General features: G+C 33.3%; 1 protein-coding gene and 1 non-coding gene across 3 annotated transcripts; both read right to left on the bottom strand.

Moving 5' to 3' along the window:
• Window positions 1-4406: 4406 nt before the first annotated feature.
• On the bottom strand, window positions 4407-22077 carry LOC110783237 (heat stress transcription factor B-4b-like). Of its 2 annotated transcripts, XM_056826885.1 has the most exons (6): window positions 21878-22077; window positions 20045-20172; window positions 17090-17177; window positions 12868-13017; window positions 7155-7508; window positions 4407-5232 (listed from the first exon to the last, which is right to left on the bottom strand). In XM_056826885.1, exons 5-6 carry the CDS (start codon window positions 7500-7502, stop codon window positions 4585-4587), a joined length of 996 nt encoding a protein of 331 aa, XP_056682863.1. In that variant the 5' UTR covers window positions 7503-7508; window positions 12868-13017; window positions 17090-17177; window positions 20045-20172; window positions 21878-22077; the 3' UTR covers window positions 4407-4584. The 2 variants fall into 2 exon arrangements, with proteins under 2 accessions (XP_056682863.1, XP_056682864.1); XM_056826886.1 differs by lacking the exons at window positions 12868-13017; window positions 17090-17177; window positions 20045-20172; window positions 21878-22077 and adding an exon at window positions 7618-7899.
• Window positions 18473-18544, bottom strand: TRNAP-UGG (transfer RNA proline (anticodon UGG)). The gene has a single exon. It is a non-coding gene; the product is annotated as a tRNA-Pro (tRNA).
• Window positions 22078-25693: the final 3616 nt, after the last annotated feature.

The raw sequence follows: 25693 nt of genomic DNA, 5'->3' as shown, positions 1-25693 counted from the left end.
ATATTAGAACTAAAGAGTCATAATATCCTCATTTTCATGCACAATTAAGAAATAAAAATCGTCTACTTTTAGAACCTTTCTTCTAAACATATCCCGTGTTTCGTCTGGGAGTTTCGAAACATCCTATATATGTTAATATACTGAGATTTTTTTTCCTATTGTCCCTCCCAAAGCTATAGCGAGTTATAATATCCTCATTTTTACGTACAAATGAGCAAAATTGTCCAATATTAAAACTAGTGAGTTATAATATCTTTTTTTTACATAAAACTGAGCAAAATCTTCCAATTTTAAACTTTAATTTTCTTCTATAAATATCTCGTGTTAACATTCTATTTACGTTAATATTATGAAATTAGTTTTTTATTTTAGGAAAAATTGACATAAATAATCCCAACTTTCACACATCTTCTAAAAATAATCTAAACTTTGTATTATTTTAGAATAATCTAAACTTTAGGGGTTACCTTCTCAAAATAATCTATCTTCCAAAATTTATAGTCCCTCCTAACTCCTATAATCATATTTCCAACTTTTAGGCACAATTTGTGGATTCAAATGTAGAGGAATTCCACTTTACCTCACATTAGGAATCTACATTGGTAGGATAAAGGTGAAAGAAAATACTTTCATGATTTTCCTACTTTTTTTTTCTTCTTATTATCACCATTAAAGAAAAAGGTTAAAAAACAATAATCATGAGTTCAAGATGTTTATTGGAGCTAATGACTTCAAGATTGCAGTCGATTGATTATGATTGCAATTGTAATTATTAATTGTTTTTTTTAGGTGCAAGTGTGCAACATTTATGGTTGTTGTGAGCTGTGATTAACCAGTATGGTTGTGCTTTGTAATTGTCAATAAGGTCTTATTCTTTTCGATTATTTCAGTAGAAGTTTAGTTTAGTACTTTTATATAAAATAAGTTTAGTTCAGATTTATTCAATTCAAAAGAACAGAGTCTAAATATATAATACAAAGTACTATTGTATTACATTTTGGTTTACCCCAGGGGAGAAATTAGGGGGGTTGGTGAAGGTCATGACCTCCTCGTGATATGGTTAAAAATTAAATATGCATTGTAAAAATATATGTCCAATGTAACACAAGTGGCAATTTTGCGTTGAAAGTTTGAAATTTTTGTGGGTATCGAATCTTGTCTTTTACCCCCCTATGTATAATTACTGGTTATGCCATGATTCATTTGACTATGTTTTGGACCTAAACGAAAGCTTAACATGACCTAACAACATAAGAAAAAAAAAGGTGCTCCGTAATAGAATGTTCACGTACTTTTAAAACAAGTTCACTACCTTCCCTATAAAAAAAAAACAAGTTCACTACCACATAATTTTGAACGACCAACAAAGACAAGTTATGCAAATAGGGTATGTTTGGTAAATGGCATTTTGTTGGCTTTTTCAGTGGATTTTGGCCTTTTTATGTGGTCAAACATCCAATATTAATGTTTGGTAAATGACTTTTTCATTGGCTAAAAAGCCGGCTCACCCCCCCCCCCCTCTAAATTCATGCATGTTGGCCTATCATTTTAGTAATTACATTTTAATCTCTATTTTGTATGCAACAACGGCCAACATCTAATTCTGCCAAACACATTTTTAGAAAACCTACGGTCAAACAATCAACATAAAAAGCTAATACAAAAAGCCGATCAATCAAGACAAGTGAAACAACTACCGACCAACAACCAACATCTGATTATCAAACAGGCTGTTAATCAACAAAGAGAAGTGTGCCCTTTAAAAGTATATTGCACCGTAGTAGAGTCTCGTCGTAGAGGGATTAAAGCAAACTTGCATGGATTTTCAGATAGAATTTATCAAAAAGCAAATGATTCACTCATTAACAACTAGATCTAGGGTACGTTTGAAAACTCATAATGCACTTTTAATAGTCAGCCAACAAAGAAACTTCAAATCAATAGCAAAAGAAACGAAAAAAAAAAGAAGAAAAAAAGCATCCCTTTTTTTAAAGCAACTTTATTAATTATGGCCATGATATATGGATAAAAATCAATGAGCTTTGTTTTGGATTTATGTATAAAGATGACTAAAAATAAAATGAAAGCCTTCTTTCTAGGACATATTGACCCTAAAATTAAAAGAAGATGTAGTATTTAGTGTCGGGCTTCGAGTTTGCTTTCTTTTGAACGTTCATATATCGTTCGGGTAATAGTTTATGTTTGAAGTTTGTTCAGTAAGTTTACTTAAAACCGTGGTAGCGGTAGTGTAAGGTTAAATCATAGGTTTCTAATTCTTTGTACTCAACATTAGCTCGGGATCTTAAAATTTAAAATAGATGATTAGGTATTTCAGATGAGTTTTCTTTCCTTAATTATCAAGAAAAGAACTGTCAAAAAAAAATTATCAAGAAAAGAAACAATATTGACCCTAGCTAAAAATTAAAGAAGATGTAGCGTTTTAGTGTCGGATTTCAAGTTTGCTTTCTTTTAAACGATCATACATCGTTCGGATAATAGTTTATGTTTGAAGTTTGTTCAATAAGTTTACCTAAAAATGGGGTTGGGATAGTGTGAGGTTAAATCGCAGGTTTCTAATTCGTTGTACTCAACATTAGCTCGAAAACTTAAAATTTAAAATAGATGATTAGGTATTTCAGATGAGTTTTCTTTCCTTAATTATCAAGAAAAGAACTGTCAAAAAAATTTATCAAGAAAAGAAACAATATTGACCCTAAAAATTAAAGAAGATGTAGCGTTTTAGTGTCGGGTTTCGGGTTTGCTTTCTTTTGAACGATCATATATCGTTCGGGTAATAGTCTATGTTTGAAGTCTATTCAGCAAGTTTACTTGGAAGGGGGTAGGGATAGTGTGAGGTTAGATCGTAGGTTTCGTTGTACTCAGCATTAGCTCGGAATCTTAAAATTTAGAAAAGATGATTAGGTATTTCATACTTCCTCTGTTCGTTTTTACTCGCAACGTTACGTTGGTCACTTTCACGCATGTCAATGTAAAATTTTGATCATTAATATATTCAATATCCTTTAAGCGAAAATTATTAAAATTTGATATTTTAGAAATACACATTGAGACGAATTTAACAAGATCCAACATAAATATGTTTTATCTTACATATAAAACACCAACAATAATCAAAGTCGAATATGTGAATAGTGTCAAAAATATAAACGTTGCGAGTATAAAAAAACGTAGAAACTATGAGTTTTCTTTCCTTAATTATCAAAGAAAAGAAATAATATTGACCCTAAAAATTAATTTTAGAAAATTAAAAGAATAAAAAATATGCTTTTGATTTTGTAAATTTCAGCTTTCACCCCCCATGAAAACTTTTCCAGATACTGGGCCATTAAAGATCTTTTATAAGTGGGTCCAGCTTTTGAGGAGAGAGAATCATGGAAATATACAGGCAGTATCAAATTTTAACATATACCTTATGTAATTATTGCCATGCATAAATTCTGTAAAATCCCAATTGGAGAATTAAGAAGATGCAGTAGAATATTTTTGGACCAACAAGAAGATATACCTGCATTTATACATCAAAGTCCATTGATTAAAGTCATAGAACATTCAAAAAAAGGACCTTCCTGTTACAGAGCAATTAATTATATTCTTCCAACAACATAATTACTGATTTACTTCCTAAGTTTTCAGACACATGCATGCCACTAAAATCGTACTTATCTGATAAATATGTATCCGTCTCGGATTCTTAACACTCGGACACGAATAACTTTTTTGGACATGTACATGTGCCGAGTCTGAATAACATAGCCTACGTAGGTACGTACTAATCCATGAAGTGACGATGAACCTAATTACTTAATTAATTAAGCACCCTTTTTAAGTAATTAACCAAAACTTCCATGCCATTCGAATCATACTTATCAGATACTCAAATATCCGTCTCGTATCCTCAATAGTCGGACATCAGTAGAAAACTTGGTTATGTACATGCGCGGAATATGACTATCTGAGTAACGTAGCATATAATGCAGGTACTAATCCATGACAATGAAGATGAACTAATTAATTGAGCACCTTTTTTTTTTTACATAATTAACCAAAACTTCCTTGCCACCGGAATCATACTTTGTCAGATACACATATATCCGTCTCGAAATCTCGACATTGGGGCATCAGTAGAAAACTTGGACACATACTGTGGGTCGAATCTGAGTAACATAGTAACAATCTACGTAGGTACTAATCCATGAAAATGATGATGAACTAATTAACTAAACACCTTTCTTTACGTGATTAACCAAAACTTCCATGTCACTAGAATCGTACGTATTTTATCAGATACACATTTCCCAAGTCATATCCTCGACACCCAGACATGAATAAGAAACTTGCGTGTGTCGAGTTTGAGTAACATAGGAGTACTAACTAATCCATGAAAATGATGATGAACTTAATTAAGCACTTCTTTTATGTAATTAACCAAAACTTCACATCTGATGGATCTTACAAAATTAAAAATGAGAAAAAACTCTACTAAGTTAAAAACCTAGCCAATCTAGCTAAAATAACAGTGCTTAATTAACATAGTACTAATTAATTACTAATTAGTTTCCTTAATCAGCTAGCTAAGTGCAATCTCTTCTTGCTATGAAGAGGGACTCCAAACAGCTTAATAGTCTCTCTATTATTACTCGAATCGCCACCGCCGCCGCCGTGATTATCTCGATCATCATTATCCAACTCTATGAGCTTAGGTTGAGCTGCAGCCATGGCATTGTAGTTATTATTATTATTATTAGGAGGGCGATTTTGGTCATTTCCATTACTACTATTAGGAGCAGCTGGTTTAACATGGTTTTGGATAAAGTAGATAATGTCATTGTATAGGGTTTTCATGTGGTTGAGTTCAGATACTAGCATGAAGTTCCTCTTCCTTAGCCTTTGGTTGTCTTCCGTTAACGCCGTTAGGATGTCGGTGTTAGGACCGCCTCCGCCGGTGGTGGTGGGTTTGGGTGACGGTAACGGAGAAGACGACTGATGGTGGTGGTGGTGGTGATCAATGTTTATCCAAGAACCACCGCTTTCGTCGGGCGGCGGTGAAGAAGGGAGGTAATGTGGTGGGATTAGTACTTGATCTTGGTAGTGAATTTGGTGGTGGTGTTGTGGAGTTTTTCTTCTATGGATGTCACATAATAGGTGTTTCTCCCCTTTTTTGAAGTACTCATTTGCAAACTCCCACCTATCTGCAACTACCTTCTTGAAACCCTAAAAGATTAAAAAAAAAAAAGAAGGAAAATATGTTAATTACTTGATGTAAAAGAAAGAAAAAAGGAGAAATTATGATGCAAAATAATGTTATACTATCATGATTGTGGAATTTAATTCACAAATGTGACAAGTGAGGCTATGTTTTCTTTGCCTTATTCTTATCGCTCATTAGTGATTATTTTTGTGAAAATCAGACCAGACTAGACCAGACCAGACCAGATCAAACAGACCAGAAAAGTAAAAAAACACCCACATAAACATTCAAATTAACCCAGACAAGACTAGAAAAATCCAAACTACACTAGACCAAACCAAGAAGAATCAGATCAGACCAAAAACTAGAAAAATCATACCACACCAAATCACACTAGACAAGACCAGAAAATTCATACCACACAAGACCAGACCAAGAAGAATCAGATCAAACCAAACCAGACCATAACAGGCTAAGAGAACGGCCTGAGTCTAAATGTAACCCTGAAGTCCTTCACATAGATTATCACATTGTGGTGTATTAAAGTTGAACATGGATATACTTCATTGAAGAGTCAAGAGAAAAATAAAGAATAAAAATGTGCATATACTAATAACAGAAAGTTATAGTACGTAGAATAATATTAAGAGGGGATAAGATACAGATGCATAAAAGGACAGTCACCAAGACAAAGAAGCAAGAGAATCTTGAGATCTTACTAACAGTACTCACATGGTGCTTCAAATTATAATGAATGTATATGTTTATATATATTAATTAACATTTAATTAAAATCTCATTAGTTATTAATTAAGTTGCACAAATCTATATGTACAACAAACATTTCTTACCAAATGCCTAGAGAATCAAAAGTCTCCCTTCTCCCCAAGCTCGTTCGTGTATCGATTCGAGCAAAATCATAGAACAATTATTCCCTTGGGAAATAAATTAACCAAGTTGAGTTTGGTTGAAAAGAGAATTAAAATCTTAAAAAAAAAATGCACTATGCCTAAAATTTAAGGTTTTCAAACTATGATCACCACTTTTCACACTTTGAAATGAACCTAAAGTCTTAAATTTAAGGCCTTTCTAAATAAAATGTTGGTGTAAAAGCATATGCAAGACTTATTTTACTAGTTTTATTGATCTTTTTAATTTCCGATATTACTCAGACTCTTCATTTTACTTTACCGTTTATCTTAATATATAATTAGGATGCAACAAGACAAATGGAGACTCCAAATTAGACTGAGATAAAAAACAGATGAAAAAAGACAAAACCCTAAAAGAAACTGAATCTAAATCCTTGAAAGTTTGATCAAATGCTTTGATATATGTTTCAAAGATTCCATCAGAGTTCAAGAAACATGGTAATTCACATTTCACAGCCTTTTTGTTTCTCTTGAAACACTGCATGAACTAGGAATTCTTCTTAACAAGTCAAACAACCAATAAAGTGATTAAATCCAATATGATCTCATAACATATGCTTGTTACTCGTTCACCTCATTTCACCTCAAATACCCGTGTCAAAAATCTTGACACACCGACATAAATATGGACACGGACACTACTTAACACTTCATTGGACCAAAAGCATGAACACATTTCACAATATAGCCAAGTCCGACACTTGAACAATGAACATGTACCGGTAACCTATGTTACTAGGTAATTACTAGGACTCTTCATTTTTACCTCAAGTACCCGTGTCAGATTCTCGACACTCGAACATGATTACAGACACTGGACACTTCACTTTGAACCAAAATCATAAATTTTTTGCCGAGTCGGACACGTACCCGTGTCCGACATGGGTACCCGAGTCCGAGTAACATAGCCTGTAACCGACACATGCACCAACTCGAGTTCGAGTAACACATACAGCATTATATTTACATATGCATGTGAATAAATTGTGTTTAGTAGTTGAAAAAAAACTTACATAGGTGTTAAGCTGTCTAACAAAACTGGAGAAGTTGTTGTGTTTGAAGTAGTTAGGAAGAAGATCTCTAGCAAACTCAGGAGGCCTCCAAACAACAAAACTAGTCTCATCTTCACCCCAAGAAACAATGTGGTCTGTACGAGGATCATCAACAAGCTGGTATGTCTTTGTTAAGAAAGGTGCAGGAACTGACTTTTGTGATTCTGATACTGAAAACACCATTTCCTGTTGCTGTTGTTGTTGCTGTTCTGGATTAAGATGATGATGATGTTGATGAATGCTTTGATGTTGATGATGTTGATGATGAAGATGAAGAAGAGGATCACTTCTTTCTACTAAAAATGCCATTTTATTCTGTAAAATTCTTTGAATAAGAGAATGAAGAAGATGATATGATTTGATATGATATGATATGATATGGTAAAAGAAGGTGCAGTATTTGAAGCAGAAATATTGCACTCACTTAATATTACTGCAGCTTAGCTAGTGCTATATACTGATATACATATATACCCCTATTCTCTATCTTTCTGTCATCATAATTTTCTAACTTTAAGAAGCAGAAACATATGACAAAAATCACTAAAATAAAAGCAAGGGATACTCTTTCTCTCTCTTCCTCTCCTTTCCTTCCTTTCTATAGAGCTAATCTATCTCTCTTTCTTTCTCAATGGCTTTCTAACTTTAAGGAGCATATGACCATGTCAGAAAAGTCTAGGGTATTTTTAATTTGGCTATAATGAGATCCAATCAAAGTTATTAATCTATTGATTGTTCCCCATTGGAAGCTGTAAATAATAGTGTGAAATTTGTTTTACTGTTAAGTAAAAATATATAGAACTCACTAACACTACCCTTTGGAAACCTAAAGAGAGGCTCAATTTATTTGAATTACACTTACACTAGTGACTAGCCTAGATCGAGATTCAGGTTCGATTCATACCATCCGCAAGGACCGTAACCTTACATTTTGAAGCCTATGGTGACCTCAATTTATTTGAGTTACACTTACACTAGCCTATATCGAGATCCAGATTCGATTCATACCATCCGTAAGGACCGTAACCTTACATTTTAAGCCTAGGGTAAAAGATTTATGCTTACAAAAATCTGATACTCCGTTAGTTATTCAACGGTAAATAGATAGATTTTACCACAGTAAGAAAAAATAAAACACATTTGACATTTCCTTCCTTCTTTATATAAGACACCTTTTATACTTTTACCATCACCCCTTTTTAAAGTCTATCGATATTCGATAGTTACTGAACGGTAAATAGATAGATTTTACCACGGTAAGGAAAAAAAAAACATTTTCTTCATTCTTTATATAAGTCACCTTTTATGCTTTTACCATCACTACCCCTTTTTAAAGTCTATCTTTCTAATTCTCCTTTCTTCTTCTTCTACTAATAATTCTCCAATATGCGTAGTTTCTTGTTAGCGCAAGACTCGCACGCAGTTCAATCATGTAACATTGGAGACTATAATGAATCATTGGAATGTGCATATACACACTAAAATTGAATACACACTAAAATTGAATACACACTAGGTATAACAAGTAGCATTAGAATTAAGAAACAAGCTAAGGTACGTACATTCTTAAATATTCTTTGGGTCATCCTTTATTCAAAACAGAAGCAAAGGACAATGCATGAGAGAGAGAGAGATAGGGACAACGTTATTCTAAGCTTTATTTTAACTAATTAATTAGCATATAAGCTTAAATTTAATATGAAAAGTTGTAAGGAACATTCCTATCTTCTACCCTATGGAGTTTTACAGTATAGTTAGAATACAGAATACTCACTCTGTTTTTTAATACTTACAACGCTTTTCCTTTTGACATGATACCACTAACTTTTTTTAATTGTTTCTCTTTACTTTTTTACCCCAATTGCATCAATTCTTTATTTATTTCTCTATCGCATAAACAATTAAAATATCACAAATTAATCCCACTTACATACTTCGTATTACTTTATTCATTTTCATGTATTATCCACAAACATTCCTAAAACTACTTGCAAACACAAATGTTGCGAGTATTCAGAAACAGGGGATTATCCACAAACACTCCTAAAACTATTTGCAAACATAAATATTACGAATATTCAGAAACAGAGGGAGTAATTAGTTATACATAACTTAAGATTTTAATATGAAAAGTGGTAAGGAACATTCCTATCTCCTACCATGCGGAGCTTTACAGCTTAGTAGAATACTCCCTCCGTTTATCCACAAACATTATTAAAACTACTTGCAAATACAAGTGTAGCAAGTATTCAGAAACAGATGAATTATCCACAAACATTCCTAAAACTACTTACAAACACAAGTATTACGAGTATTCAGAAACAGAGAGTAATTAATTAAACATAACTTAACATTTTAATATGAAAAGTTGTAAGGAACATTCCTATCTCCTACCATATGAAGTTTTACAGTACAGTAGAATAGTAGATATTCCAATAATCTTTTAAAATTGAATAGTTAATATCGTTGTTCAAGGTACACCCGTGACTCTACCAAAGAGAAAGAGAAAGGGTTGGAACGTGTTCCTTTCTTTCTCTCACTCATCCCTTTGCCCTTAAAAAATCACTTTTTACAACTTCTCTCTTTCGGCCACAAGTCTAGTGGGACTGAAGGGGCGTGGGACTCCCCCCCAACAGTTGCTTCCCTATGTGGGGAGTAAAACAGTTCTACTGTAGTAGGATATCAACTCATCTAGATTCTCTTAAATAGGGCCCACATTACTATTTTCAACACTAATTAATATTCAAAATTACTTCTAACCAAAAAAAACCTATTCAAAAGTCGATCACAAAAAAGTATATATTGAAACAAATCTAATACGATATCACATAGTCAGAGGAGGAGTTATTCGGATGACATAATAGTACAAAGGTTATAATATTTATGGAGCGGATGAAGTACTTCGTATGAAAACCAATTCAAAACCACCACACAAGCCCTATTCAAAAGTCGATCAGAATAAGTATATATCGAAGCAAATATAAGGGCTTGTTTGATTGCAAGTAAATGAAGGGGAAGTATGAATTCCTAGGAAGTGCATATACTTTAAGTTGTTTGGTTGTCATGAAATGAGAGTACGTAAGGGGGAATTATAACTTCTTTGGGAAGTTGAAATTCCTATGAAACATGGGAAGTGACTTACCTACCCTCCCCTTGGTTAGTCATAATTCCCATGTCAATTCCCATGTCAATGCCCATGTATTACTAAATGTCTAAGTTCAACCAAACATCATCAAGCTATTTACTAAGTACTTAATAAAGGAATTAACTTCCTATGAAATAAAACGTCCCATGGGAAGTTAGTACCCAAGTGAACCAAACAAGCACTAACACTAGCTATCTAACATGGTCAAAGAGGAGTGTGTGACTAACATTAACCCTATCCAAAAGCCAATCACAATAAGTTTATATCGAAGAAAATCTAACACGGCCTGACATGGTTAAAGAGGATTGTGTGAATAACATAAAAGTCCAAAGGTTACAATATTTATGGAGTGGAGGAAGTACTTAGTATGAAAATCACTTCAAAACCACCCCACCATCCTATTCAAAAGTCGATCACAATAAGTATATATCGAAATAAATCTAACACTAGCTATCTCACATGGTCAAAGAGAAGTGTGCGAATAACGTAATAGTCAACTCCAAAGGTTACAATATTTATGGAGCGGAGGAAGTACTTCATAAAAGTCGATCAGAAAGAAAAAAAAAACAATGATTTATCGACTAGTTGGTGCATAATAGAAGGTTAATTGTGACACAAGAACCCAAATATTTCAACGCGTAGTATTACAATTAGGCAAAGACTACAAAACATATATAGTGATTATGAACTATAACATTATTTTCTTAATTTGATTATGAAAAAGGTAGTGAAGGAAAAAAACAGTATGATGAATTACATAATTATTAACATCATCATATAATGGAAAATGGTAGGCTATAGTTACCAATTTCCCCTTTTTTCTCCAATAAACGAGCTTCCAAAAACCCTCAAGTATGAAGAAATAGAAGCAACTGATTACCTCACATGTAATTATTTCCTCTTTTTCTTCTTTTGGTAAAAGTAAGACAATATCTAACTATCTCCTTACTGGCTAAATGCATAACCAACTAAAAAACACAGTACATCTGATCTTTGGGGCATACTCAAAAGCAAGCAAAACAAGTTATGTAATAATCAAGAAGTAAGATCTTGAACTCATTTGTTATTAAAACAAAACAAAGTAAATTTTAATTAAGAAACGTTCAAACATACATAAATTTTAGGTATACATACACGCTAACTTGTCTGAACCAAAAGCACATCATCACTAAGTTGTCTATGTTCCTTGATCACCTTATCCTAGAGCCAATCTCACCACAAGGCCATTGCTAATGGATGGAACGATAATAATCAAGTAAGATCTTGAACTCATTTGTTATTAAAACAAAACAAAGGAAATTTTAATTAAGACACATTCAAACATCCATAGTTTTTAAGTATACATACACGCTAACTTGTCTAAATCAAAACCACATCACTAGTTGTCTATGTTCCTTGGTCACCTTATCCTAGAGTCAATCTCACCACAAGGCCATTGTAAATTGGATGGAAGGATAATAATCAAGTAAGATCTTGAACTCATTTGTTACTAAAACAAAACAAAGTAAATTTTAATTAAGACACATTCAACGTCCATGAATTTTAGGAATTCATACACGCTAACTAGTCTGAATCAAAAGCACATAATCACTAGGTGTCTATGTTCTTTGGTCACCTTATCCTAGAGCCAATCTCACCACAAGGCCATTGTTAATGGATGGAAGGATAATAATCAAGTAAGATCTCGAACTCATTTGTTATTAAAACAAAACTAAGTAAATTTTAATTAAGACACGTTCGAACATCCATAATTTTAGGTATACATACACGCTAACTTCTCTGAATCAAAAGCACATCATCACTAGTTGTCTCAATCTCACCACAAGGCCATTGTTAATGAATGGAAGGATAATAATCACGTAAAGATCCCGAACTCATTTATTATTAAAACAAAACAAAGTAAATTTTAATTAAGACACGCTCAACGTCCATAATTTTTAGGTATACGTACACGCTAACTTATCTGAATCAAAAGCACATATATCATCACTAAGTTGTCTATGTTCTTTGGTCACCTTATCCTAGAACCAATCTCACTACTAGGCCATAACTAGCACTACTAATAATGTCTATGTCATGATCTTATATTACTAGGTTGAAGGTTCTAACTTATAACATGTCTTAAATTTCTTTTGTCATTATCTCCTACTATGAATGATCTTATCATAGACTGTCTCATTTAACTCAAAAAATCCAACACAACTAAAAGAAGATCAAGAAGACCCTAGATGTTCTTCTTCTTCTTCTTCTTCTATTCAAAGGTTGTAAATTTCCCGTTGAGAAAGTTTTTGTTTTGTTTCATCTTGTCTTTAAAATAATTTTCACATCTAGAAAAATAAGGAAGATTCTATTCTAGATTTGACTGATTCTTTGTTTTGTGCAGTGTTAAATTATGCATTACATCACATGACCAATCTCTCTCCATGTGATCAACTGCACTACTTCCATATACCACAGACAAAGACACACACACACACACTCATACTCATTTTACCAGAGTGTGGGCCATAGAGTGAGAGAAAGAGTTACCTCAATATGTGCATGGATTTGGACACGGACGTGGACCTGAGTGCACAGAGTTTTTTTTTTTTTTTTTTCTTTCTGTTTGTTGCTTTACGTTCATAGCATTTTCTCCACAATTATTGCACCCCACTGTCACTACTATCTTAATTCTTAAACCTGTATGCATTTACACCAACTAGAAGTCAATACAAATCTCAACTTATATTTAAGTCAGTGGAACAAAAGAAGCATACCTATAATTAGAAACCTGTTTGTTCCTGTAAGATGTAACTAATAAAACTTCGGATGTGAATCATGGTGTTTAAATAAGTTCAGAAAAGGCTGAAAAGAACGAAGTATAAGTTCAAACAACAGTCTCGCATTACAAAGCAATCATATAGGGATTAGGGAGTGTTTGGTTATGAGAGGTTTAGACGAGAGTTTTGAGGTGAAAAAACTGATTTTGAAAAGCTCAATATATGAGTTTTTTGCATTAGATGTTTGAATAAGTGGTGATAAATTGATAAGTTTGTCCTAATATCGTCTAAAACTACAACCCTTACCAACCTACGCCATTTCATGATCATTTTGCACATCAAAAAGCTAACAACTAATTTACCAAACATTTTTCACAAACAACCACCTCAACTACCAAGTCAAACCAACTAATACAAGCAACTAACAGCTAGTCAAACTACCTAACCGCTAATTGCCAAACAAGGCTTAAGTTCAAACAACAACCTTGCATTACTAGCACTCATATAGCTAACTCAGTTGCTAGGGAGTTTTGATTCCCTGGCACACACATATCCAATGAGTACTTGGAAAGGTTGTGAAGCAGTCAAGAATAAAGATTTAGGCATGACCTTTCAAGTAAATGTACAATATGAATATATGATGCATTTACTGGTCTAGTTCATTCCTGGGAATCAAAATGACTAGCTGTACAAGAATATTTAAAAGTTTAAACATCAAGAGTATCAAGAAGGGTTAAAAGACAGATTACAGCAAACATCAACAGTCGGATTAAACCAATATTGTGGTCTAAGAACAGAGAAGGCTAGTAATCAGACAATAAGCACAGAAATACAAGAGAACATTATTTAAGTTCCTGAAGGAAAGTTGTTGATCAGAGATTTAACCTATTGCTTAATTTTCCCTTTGTCCTTTATCAGTTAGGAGTTAAGAATATCAATAAAAGGATACATTAAATATCACATATAGCATAATAATAACAGTTCATATTACCATAACATGCCAAATCCATTGTTTTGGGGTAAAATAGATGACATTCTGAGACTTATTTGTGGTAATTTATATGGTTGTTGTGGTGTGTTCTTGAGGTATTATTTCAAATTACTTGGGTGATGATTCTGAGGCTTATATATGGTGATTGGGATTAATTAAACAAAGTTTGCCAATTCTCAAGATCAATCTATCAAATCCACCTAAGAAGCAAACCCTAGTTTAATACTTAAGTAAGGTTCAATTTTAAAAGCTCCATGAAGCAAGCAATATACAAATTAACTATCGTTGATTCCAGAGAAATCATGAAATCTCACATGCTAAGGATCTGATTAAGCCTAACTTTTAAAAATAGTACATATAACATAATCAATGTCCATATCATACATACTCTTCAAATCTAGAATAATGAGACGAAAGACTATAATTTATAATAGTAAAAAAAAAAAATCTTTCTAACAAGTGTGGATTTGTGAGGCCCACTAAATTTATCTGTTAGTATATTCAAAGATATCTTTAGTCTTTTCCCCGCTTCTGAAAGTAAGCATAGAGATGCTTGAGAGTTGAGAATATCAAAGAGAAGGTCAGAAGAAAGAAACAGACTATATGTATTTTTTTATTAACTTTTCTTTTTACTTTTACACCTTTCCTAATCGTGCAATGGTCAAATGTCTACTTACTACCTGCTATATCACGGGTTCGATCCCTGAAAACAACTCTTTATGAAAATAAGGGTCGCGTATATGTGAACTTTCTCCAAACTGGCCCTACGCTAAACAGGGGAAGTCTTGTACACTGGGTACGACCTTTACTTGTACACCTTTCCTAATCGTGCCTTGGCGCCATGGTCAAATGTCTAGTTACTATCTGCTATGTCACGGGTTCGATCCCTGAAAACAACTCTTTAGCAAAATAAGGGTAAGAGTGCGTATATGTGAACCTTCTTCAAACTGACACTACGCTAAATAACGGGAGTCTTGTGCACTTGGTACGACCTTTACTTGTACACCTTTCCTAAATACTTGTATATAATATGATTTTCAAATATGATTTTGAAAGGAAGAAGATAAAAGGGCTAAGAAAAAGATACTCTTGTGGTGATGTGAGTTTCAAAGGACAAAAACAAAATATGCTTTAGAGAAGAACATTTCTTCTTTTTCACTAGTAAGAAAGACAAAGCATATGGGTCAGTCAGTAGCTACTAACAAGGGCATTAGAAAATTTCATGGATTGTTGTGTAACTTGGAAAAAAATAAAAAACAGATGGAAAGAGAGAAATATTTTCATATGATTTTTTATAAGTCTACTCTCTTCTTCTTCATCATCTTCTCCAACCCCTTTTTTCTAGAGATCTGTGGATAATAATAAGCAGTGGCAGCCTTCAGTTTTTGTTTTTGTATGCATGTATATTCTATACAGCCTAGCACGTGCAAGCAATATCATTCACTTTGGAAAGCATCTAGGGATGATGGTATGTTTTTAATAGGGTATAGTGTTAATTCCCATCTTTTAGCTACGGTAAGAATGTCTCTGAGCTACTCCTTTTTTTTTATTCAAGGATGAGTACTAGAATTAGTAGAATATTCAATACAAAGACTAGACATTGGTTAGAATGTTGGATGTAGGTAAAGAGTGTCACTGGAATAGGCTAGGCTAGGCTGGGCTGGATCGGGGGGAGGCACGGCCCGGTACGTGCAAGGAAAAAGTATTGCTTGGCACGAGCACAAAGTCACAAAGTCGTGGGAAGTAGGATGAGCCCGGGCCGTATATTTTTGGAAAAATCACGACAAGGTGCATTAAATTGAGTGAAATCAGGCTTCGGGCCGAGTCTGGGTCGCATTTTAAAAAAATTCAGCCCAGTCCAACCTGACATGTAACAAGTGGGATGGAATGGGTCACTCGGTCAGGCACATGGGCTCAGCCTGAAGTACTACACGACCCGACCCACAACCATCTTTAGATGTAGGAAGTTACATTCCGGAAAAAGTCAAGATTAACTGCATGACTAACTGTAGGAAGTTAATTACTAGGCATTGGCTGGATGTAGGTAAAGATGTCACTGATCTAGGCTGGGCTGGATCGGGTTAAGGCCCGGCCCGGTACGGGCACGGAAAAAGTATTGCTTGGCACGAGCACAAAGTCCTGGGCAGTGGGCCGTGCTCGGGCCGTATATTTTTGGAAAAATCACGACAAGGTACATTAAATTCAGTGAAATTAGACTTTGCGCCGAGTCTGGGTCACAAATTTTTTAAAAAAAAGAATCAGCCCGGTCTAACCCGACACGTAACAAGTGGGATGGGCGTTGATCAAGCACATGGGCTCGGCCCGAAGTACAACAGGGCCCGACCCCAAACCATCTTTAGATGTAGGAAGTTACATTCCATAAAAAGTTAGGATTAACTGCATGACTAACTGTAGGGAGTTAATTTTTGCCAATCAAACAACTCCCACTTCTTGAGAAATCCCTTCCTAAAAACTTTTAAATATCAACCGAAAACCAACTAATCAAAGCTTGGGGTAAATTACTGTACTTGTAGTAACTTCTTATCTCCATAGAGAGGAAGATAATCTGGACTAGATTGAACAATGTGGAATGTGGAATAAAGACAAGATATAGAAATGGGAGAAGAGGAAGTCATGGTTCACTAGATTTAAAATGATGGATGAAGACAAGATATAGAGACATAAGGGAAGGGGTGTCATGGCATGGTTGTTTGTTACTCCATGGATGAATCCACTAGAAAATACTATGGGTTAAAACAAAATTCAGCACTTTACAATATTAAACGTCGATTTTGGTGAGTTTCTAGTTCATCTTGAATAGTACGTTACACTAGCTACGACATCACTCGACTATACTAGAATATAGCACTTCATGTCTTCGTCTCGTTCAATAGACTATAGATGTGATTATCAAGGAGAAAAAATAACATTTACTATGCTGTTTTTATATCAGGGGTGAATTTTGCTAAATTACCATAACAAGAAGCAAAAATCAGCATACCGTGTATCGTAAACTTGATAATCACGCCTGTGTTCATCTAATCTCTCAAACATCAACATAGCCAACCGCGTATGTCTTACCCTACAAACTGCAAAGCGAGATTGAATTAGCGACTTTAAAACAAATTTTCCAGTTCTTAACACCATGTCAGCAATATTATTCAAGTAGAAGATTCACTTTCAGAATGCTATATCCTATTCACACCTCAATGACAATTAAAGAAATTATTTAAAAAAAATTACAATTGAGCAAAACATGACATAGACTTGACAAACTTTGAGTGGTAGGACTACAAATCCATACTTGCACTAAGTGAGCCAAATATACCCCCCCCCCCCCCCCCTCCCCCCCACACACACACACACAACAATTTGGCAGCCTTAACAATAGATACCTTCATAGTAAAATAATAAAAGTAAACTTAAATCCAGTTGACATATACCCTCGCTTTAGAAAATCAACTCACCTTCCTTAAACAGATTGGAGCCAAAAGTGTAGATTGATTGAAACCAAAATGATAGATTTAATCAGTAGTTCAGTAAATCATCTATTTGATGATGTTTGGAAATAGTAAAATGTAAGATTAAATTAGGGTTCAATAAGATTATGGGAGGAAGCATATTGAAGCGTTTTTGTGTTGATCCAAAAAAACTAGCTCATGCTTCATAGCTACTGATTTTCACACACTTCTACAAGTTCTACAGATTCTGTTATTTACTGATCAAATCTGCTATTTGTTAATGCTACCTGCCCATCATCAAATTGCTAAAGATTAAACAAACCAAAAAATGTTAAACACTTTGATATTCAAACACTTTGATATTAGGCCTGGGATAACTAAGATGCATCATCTACCATCCACTGATAGGAGCTTATCAGTTTACAGACAAAAAGAAGATAACTTCAGGCTATTTCAATGGTTATCAGACGTAGCTTGAAATTCGACGTGATGAATTTATAATTAATATTTCCAAATCAAAATTTTGAACCATATAATTGAATTAACACAGGAGGAGCCAAGCTAAATATTTGCATTACCATCTCACTCCCTGCCTGTGCAGATAAAGTTTTCTATGCACTACTGAAGTCACTATATTATTCATTGGTCTGATTCTCCATTTGTGGCATGTTGATGAACCACAAAACTCCATAGCTTGTTAATCAACATATTTTCCAGAACCTGGAAAAATTCCAGAAAAGGGATTGCTTTGAATGCTTTTTTGGGCCCTTATAGATTAAGTATATCCCAGCTCTGTACCATTAGGAAATGGAGTGACAACCCACTGACAAAGTAGTGCCTCACGCCCTCACTGCCTCTAGAACAAAACTGCTAACTTTTTAAAGGCATAAAAAGTGACATCCCCCAAAAAGATGTGGTAAGTTGGGGCATTCCGAGAATCGAACTCGGGACCTCTCGCACCCAAAGCGAGAATCATACCACTAGACCAAATGCCCACACTTTTGATTGGTCCTAGGGATTTTAATCCTAATACAATAAGTCTATCACATATTCACATACTCCGTACTTCGTATATACTCATGGGACTTTTGGCCCTTTTTCATTGTTTTTCACGAGTATCTACGATTCTACGGGGTACCATATACTACTCCCTCCAATTCTTTGAATAAGTGTTACACTTACGTAAATTGGCCGTTTTTGTTTAAGTGTTACAGTTCCACAAATGGAAACTTACTACACTACTTAATCATATCTTTTCCTTCTCATGGTGCCCACTCCCAATTGTATTATTTTATCCTTCTCTCACATGATCCTCATGCATACTCGCACCATATTTTCTCACTATTAATAATTCACCTACAATCAAATTTTTACAATAAAGAAATAACTACTTACCCAACTTGCATACCTCGTACTCCCTCCGTATTTATTTAAGAGATACACTTGGCCGGGCACGGGTATTAAGAAAAAGAATTGAATGAAATAAAGTAATAAAACAAGTGGGGTTGAGTAGATATTTTAATAAGAAAAACAAGTGGGGACCATGTCATTTTAGGGAGTGGGGGGTGGGGGTGGGGTGTAGATATATTATTTAATTAGATGGTGGGGTTGATAAGGTTACTAAAAATGGCAAGTGTATCTCTTAAATAAATACGGCCGGAAAAGGCAAGTGTATCCCTTAAATAAATACAGAGGGAGTATTATTTTAACAAATTCAACTCAAACCTCATAAAACTATGTGCCAGTCAAAGTGTAACCCTTTAAAAAAAACAGAGAGAGTATTAAATTGTATTACACTTTCTCGAAGCAAGAAGACCAATCATCCAAGCAAGCTAGAAAAACAAAAGAGGTGGCCACAAAGAAACCATGTTTCGAAAACCGAGTCACCATCATCAACAAGACAATTATTCAAAAGCCCTTCTTTTGTATATAGCTGACACCTAACTTAGATCTTTATTAACTAATCCAAAAAACTATTAGGACAGAAAAGGCAGCTTATGGGAAACAGGAAAGCCCATAATGTATAGACTAGATGAAAACTATCATACAATAATGGAACAGAGTTTCGAATCAATGAATGACTATGAAGAGGATTAGTGAGCCACAGTCCACTCATCGAGAACTCGAATTCTCTCTTGTTTGATTGATGCGCTTCCTAGTTTATATTAACAGAAATGTAATATAATTCTCAACATCACAAATGTAGCTAATTCTCAGCAATTTTAAGTGCAAAATAAAAACAGATTAGGCTAAAGGATAATATAATATCAGGCATCTAGACTGAATGAACTGCAGCAAAGGGACAGGAAGCATCTTTTTAAACATAATTGTCTTTATCTATCCGGCCTTTAGGCCAATGCTAAACCCCTTGATCCTTTTGATGAGGATGATAGAAACCCAAGAATTCCTTATTCAAGAAATAACATAACAGTATAACACAACATTAACAAGATTAATGGAAACTGATGTCTGATGGAGCTGAGAAAAAGGGATACCTGATTTTTTCTCCAAACCGACCTTGCAATGTATTATCTACGAGTCATAAAGCTTCATACCCATCAGTGTTTGTGGCAAATGTCAATTACTTGACCACAAAGTCCCAGCTGGTTCCTCGATCTCAACTCTATGAACAAGCAGTTACAAAGCAACATGAGAAATAGATCTTACCGGCTAATATGGAACGTTACGTCAGTTTAAAGTAAAAATAAAAGATAAGAAAAATATGCCATGGAACATAGACCTTAAACAACTTTCAATAAAGAGGACCATAAACAAGTTCTAACAGTTACAGGCTTACATCAGTATAAAGTAGCAAGGACAGAGAGAGTTTGAGTCTTTGAGACATTCATGGTAAATGCAGAACATGGTTTGATAAATAAAAAACGTGAAATCCTGCAAAGAAGTGATAAACAATTGATCCATTGAGCTAAAATGAATCCGATTATACAACATGCTAGGAACAACTAAATGTTCAAAACTACAAGTTTATGCATGCATGTAGACATAATGTGCCAATGCCCAAATAGAGTTGTATTGTGTCAAATGAGATGGTAAACCAATCACTTCCAATTAAATTGGCTAACGCTGGCGGAAAAATGTATGAGGAAACATAAAAGATGACAGATAGTAGAAAGAAACTAAACCAAAAGAGCAAAAGTAGGATGTACTCAAGCAAGGGTAAAGTGGAAGTAGTAGTTAACATTATTACTTCCTTTCAGGCTTTCAGCATAACTAAAACTACTCTGCCTAGTGCCTAATAATGTTTGTAGTTCATGAAAGATCAATTAAGCAGACAAAGTTATGATTAATTATGGATGTAACAGTTCAATTCCAACATATGTATATGGAATTGGAATCTGATAATGGACTAATACAATTCATACACTGTAAGTCTGCATCTCTGATCATCAAAAACCAGGATAACCCAGGTAAATCTGTTAGACTGCTAACCAGTAGCTAAAACATCATGTGACTCGGTAAAAACAGAACGCTCAGACTAAATGGCACAAAATGAGACATAACACAAGACAGCTCAAACAGATTTGCAAAGAATGACAAAATATAGAATCTTTCTGAAGTTATCCCACTAACTACAGTCATTAATTTGTTATACACATCACTCAAATAAAAATTAGAGCTTAATTCAGGCAAAACGCAACCACACACGTTTATGCAAGCAATTGGAATTTGGTTCGAGAGAAAAGCATCATACTTCTTAAGAGTATATCATAGCACGCTAAAGGGTTTTGCATAAACAAATGTAATCTATCATTACTCAAGTTTAAAGATTCATACATAAATATGATCAAATAGCGAATCAAGAACGAAAATTACACATCTAGTAATCCAACAGAACAGCACACCATCAGAAGATATTACTGAACTCAACAGACAAGTATAAAGCCAAACAAACCATACATGTACAATTTTACATGCTATAAATACATAATTCACAACCACAAGCACATAACAATAGTTATAAACGCTTCCACGGCTCGATTGATTACTTTCACACACACATTATGAACTTTAGATCTTCAATTTAGAAAATATATATTACAACAATCTCGAACAAATGTTTCAATTGGATTATTTGCAAACTTATTGAAGGTTAATACAGTATATATGGAAAATTCAAGTAACGTATTTTTTTAGGGGTAATTATCAGTACCCTAAATGTTCAATCGCAAAATCACTAGCATACAAAACCCTAAATACTTTAAAAACTAGTTCAATGCAATCACAATTACTAACAAACTCCACATGAACATCACAAACTATAATCCGACATAAAAATGTGCTAATCAAAGCCATAATTTCAAATGTACCTATAAATTGAAAATACTTCAAATGAACTGAATCAACATTTTCTTAAACGGAAATTTTTAGTAGAATTGGTTTACGTTAACCGATAATTCGTCGATCGGAATTCGCAGTGAACGGCGCCGTTGCCGGAGACGACGAGAACGGCGGTTTATCTCTCCTCTTTCCGCAACAAGGTTGACACTACAGTGGCGCGCAATTTTATTCGAAAGGATCAATTTGTACCTTTTGGTTTTGGAATAGATGATTAAAATAACCTAAAAGCGAAAGGGTTGCATATAAGAAGCTAGAAGTAATCTCACTTACCTAACGTGTTTAAATACGTTATCACAAATTCTTATTTACAATGGGTGTACAATAAATATTGTACATCGGAGTAAAAGTTAACTCAAAATGCTTAAAAGTTAAGCTTATATATATGTAAAAGTTATCTATTTTTAAGTGATAAATTTTTTCATTTTAGTAAAACTTATTTCTTCAAAATCACTAATAATATATAAAATTAATCATTTAACCCTTTAAAATATTAATCTATCAATTTTTTTTTTACTAATATAAAAGCTAATCAAAACTAGGTTAAAGTTACAAAAAAAAAGGGTTAAAGTTATCTTGGTGTACAATAAATTTATTATACACCTTGTGCGCGCAAGACCTTTTGATACTTTATTTAACACGTGTTTTTATTATCACTTTATTTAATGCGTGTTCGGCAATTTTTGTATAAGACCGTCTTACTGGAAAGATCACTTCGATTGGTTAACTTATTGGTTCCAATGCTTAACTAATTTGTTTATTGGTTAACTAACTAGCTAGTTCTAGTTTTAACTAATTAGTTTCATTGCTTAACTAATTAATTTCATTATTTAACTAATTAGTTTCAGTATTTAACTAATTAGTTCCAGTCGTTCACTTATATGACACTAATGTGGTCTTTTGTGTAAGACCGCCTAAAAGTTTGTAATACTTCCTCCGATTTTTAATACTCGCAATGTTTGTGTATTTTACACTATTCATATATTCTATTTTGACTATTGTTGGTGATTTATACGTAAGATAAAACATAATCACGTGGGATCTTGTTAGATTCGTCTCAATTTGTATTTTCATAATATTTTAAAGATATTAATGATCAAAGTTTTGCATAGGCATGCATGAAAGTTACCAATGTTGCAAGCATTAAAAATCGGAGGAATTACATGTTTTTATCATCATTTTATTTCACGCATTTACTTACTTTTATCATCATTGATTCACTGTACTTAATGCATTTAAACAAGTTAGGGCCGTCAAAAAAAAAAAAAAACAGGTTAGGGGAGTGCTTGAAGCAACCTCACTTTACTTAACACGTTTGTTTATACGGTAGGGGATTGATACAATATAAAGGAGACATATTTGCTGAATTATTAGAGCGTTATGTACGAAATCTAATGCTTTCGGCCAATGAAAAGTAAGATTTTAAATTTATTTTTGAATTAAAAAAATCAAATGTCACGTAGACAATTAATTAGGTGCCACGTAGATATTTTAATTAATTAATTACTAATATACTTCAAACGTTCTAATAATTAAAAAATAAATCTAAAATAAAATTCATCAAAACTCAAACACTAATCTAAAATAAATTCCAATCCAAAATCAAATAATAATCCAATATTAGAGCGTCACGTAGAAAATCTAATGGTTTCGGCCAATGAAAAATAAGATTTCAAATTAAAAATGAATATAAAAGGTCGAGTGCCACATAGATAAATAATTATGTGCCACATAGATTTTTTTTTTATTAATTAATTACTAATATTACGCTATACAACTTCATCCAAAATCATACACTCTAATAATTAAAAATAAATCTAAAATGAAATTTAATCCAACATAAAAAAAAAACTAATCTAATTTAATGTATTAAATATGGAAGTTGTATATATAGGAGTTTTATTTTAACTTAACAATTTAATAGAATATGTACATTGCACGGGCTAAAATCTACGGAGTAGTATTTTATAAAAAAAGATGGTAAAATAATAATTTCCGAATATCTGTGCGTACAAGGGGCCTAACTTAGTTGAACAAAATAGTCGAAGCCATTTTGTATAAATTGAACAAAACGATTTAAATGACTGATTGTTCCTACATGAGAGGACCAGGCTAAAGCAATCAAATATTGTACTACCTCCGTTTCTTAATGTTCTTTACAATTACTATTTGCACAAATATTAAGAAATAAAGGGAAGTGTGTGTAAAAAAGTGGGTGAGTGTAATAAAATATGGATAAAGTAAGTGGGGGAGTGTAAAAATGTGGGTGGATGTAAGGAAAATTGAATAAAATAAAAGATAGAGAGTGGAAAGTGATAAATGTTGTGGGGAAAGATGGGTAAGATAGTAAAGTTTAATGTCAAAAAATAGAATAAAGCACAGGTGTAAATAACTTTCAGGAACGGACTTAAACGGAAAGCGTAAAGAATTACTTTCAGGAACAAAGGTAGTATTACCTCCGTTTCTGAAAGTTCTTTACGCTTTGGAAAATGTGTCAAAAGTATGAAAACTTTGACCATAAATTACCACTATTATATACATCAAAACGTTACATGTAAGAACTTGTTAGATTGGTCTCAATATGCATTTTCAGAATATCAACTTTTTATAATTTTTCACATACGAAATTAGATATATTCGTAGTTAAATATTGTATTGGAGTCCATACAAATAGTAACTGTAAAGAACTTTATGAAACGGAGATAGTAATAGATAGTTGTTCACTGGAATTGAATAAGTGACAAATCAACATATATTTTTCATTGTTCATTGACCAATCTCCATAATGTTTTACAATCCTCATGTTAACACAAATTTTTATTTATATGTGGTGTACAATAAATACTATACAACAGAGTAAAGGTTGATTCAAAACACTTAAAAGTTACATTTATATATGTAAAAGTTATCTATGTTTGAGTGATAAAAAATTTCATTTAATAAAAATTATTTTTTCAACATCACTAATAATGTATAAAATTAATCATTTAACCTCTTTAATATGTTTATCTATCCACCTTTTTTTAATAATATAAATGGTAATCAAAACATATTAAAGTTACAAAAAACTTCATAAAAGTTATCTTGACGTACAATAAATTTATTGTACACCTTATGCGCGTAAGACCTTTTGTCATACTAATATCGAGCTACATTTTTTCAATTACTCCGACCAATTATAAATACAAAACTCGACAACACGAGGCAACGAGAAAGCTCATCATATTGTTTTACACATACACATTTATTGTCTATATACACTATGCGTCTATGCTCATTGTGCATCCTTGTTTCATAGGCACGAATTGATTAATCACGGCTAGTATGAAATTGTTATTGCACTAATTTTTTTTTTTTTTGGTACGAATGAGTCACAAGTACAATATAAATTACAAATGGGGGCAAAAAGATTCGAACCTGAGACCTATTATACACATGCCCTCAGTCTTAGCCATTAGACCAAGACATCATTGGTCTAAAATATAATTTGTGAAAAAACAAGGCAAATTTGTTAAAAAAGACCTTTTATAATCCAAATTTTGCGAGAAAGGACCTTATATATTTTTTTTTGTGAAATAACACCTTAATGTAAATTTTTTTGCGAGAAAGGACCTTATATAAATTTTTTTTTGTGAAATCACACATTAATGTAATTTTTTTTGCGAAAGACAACCAAGAGTAAATTTCCGGCATTGACTGAGTTTTTTCCGGCCATTGACTTGCACGTGAGAAGCACGCGTGGCATTATTTTGCTAATCACACCCAATTTTCCTCCAAAATTCTAAGCT

This window comes from Spinacia oleracea, chromosome 4, assembly GCF_020520425.1.
Source record: "Spinacia oleracea cultivar Varoflay chromosome 4, BTI_SOV_V1, whole genome shotgun sequence".
Taxonomy (NCBI): domain Eukaryota; kingdom Viridiplantae; phylum Streptophyta; class Magnoliopsida; order Caryophyllales; family Amaranthaceae; genus Spinacia; species Spinacia oleracea.
This window is presented reverse-complemented; position numbering and strand designations above follow the sequence as displayed.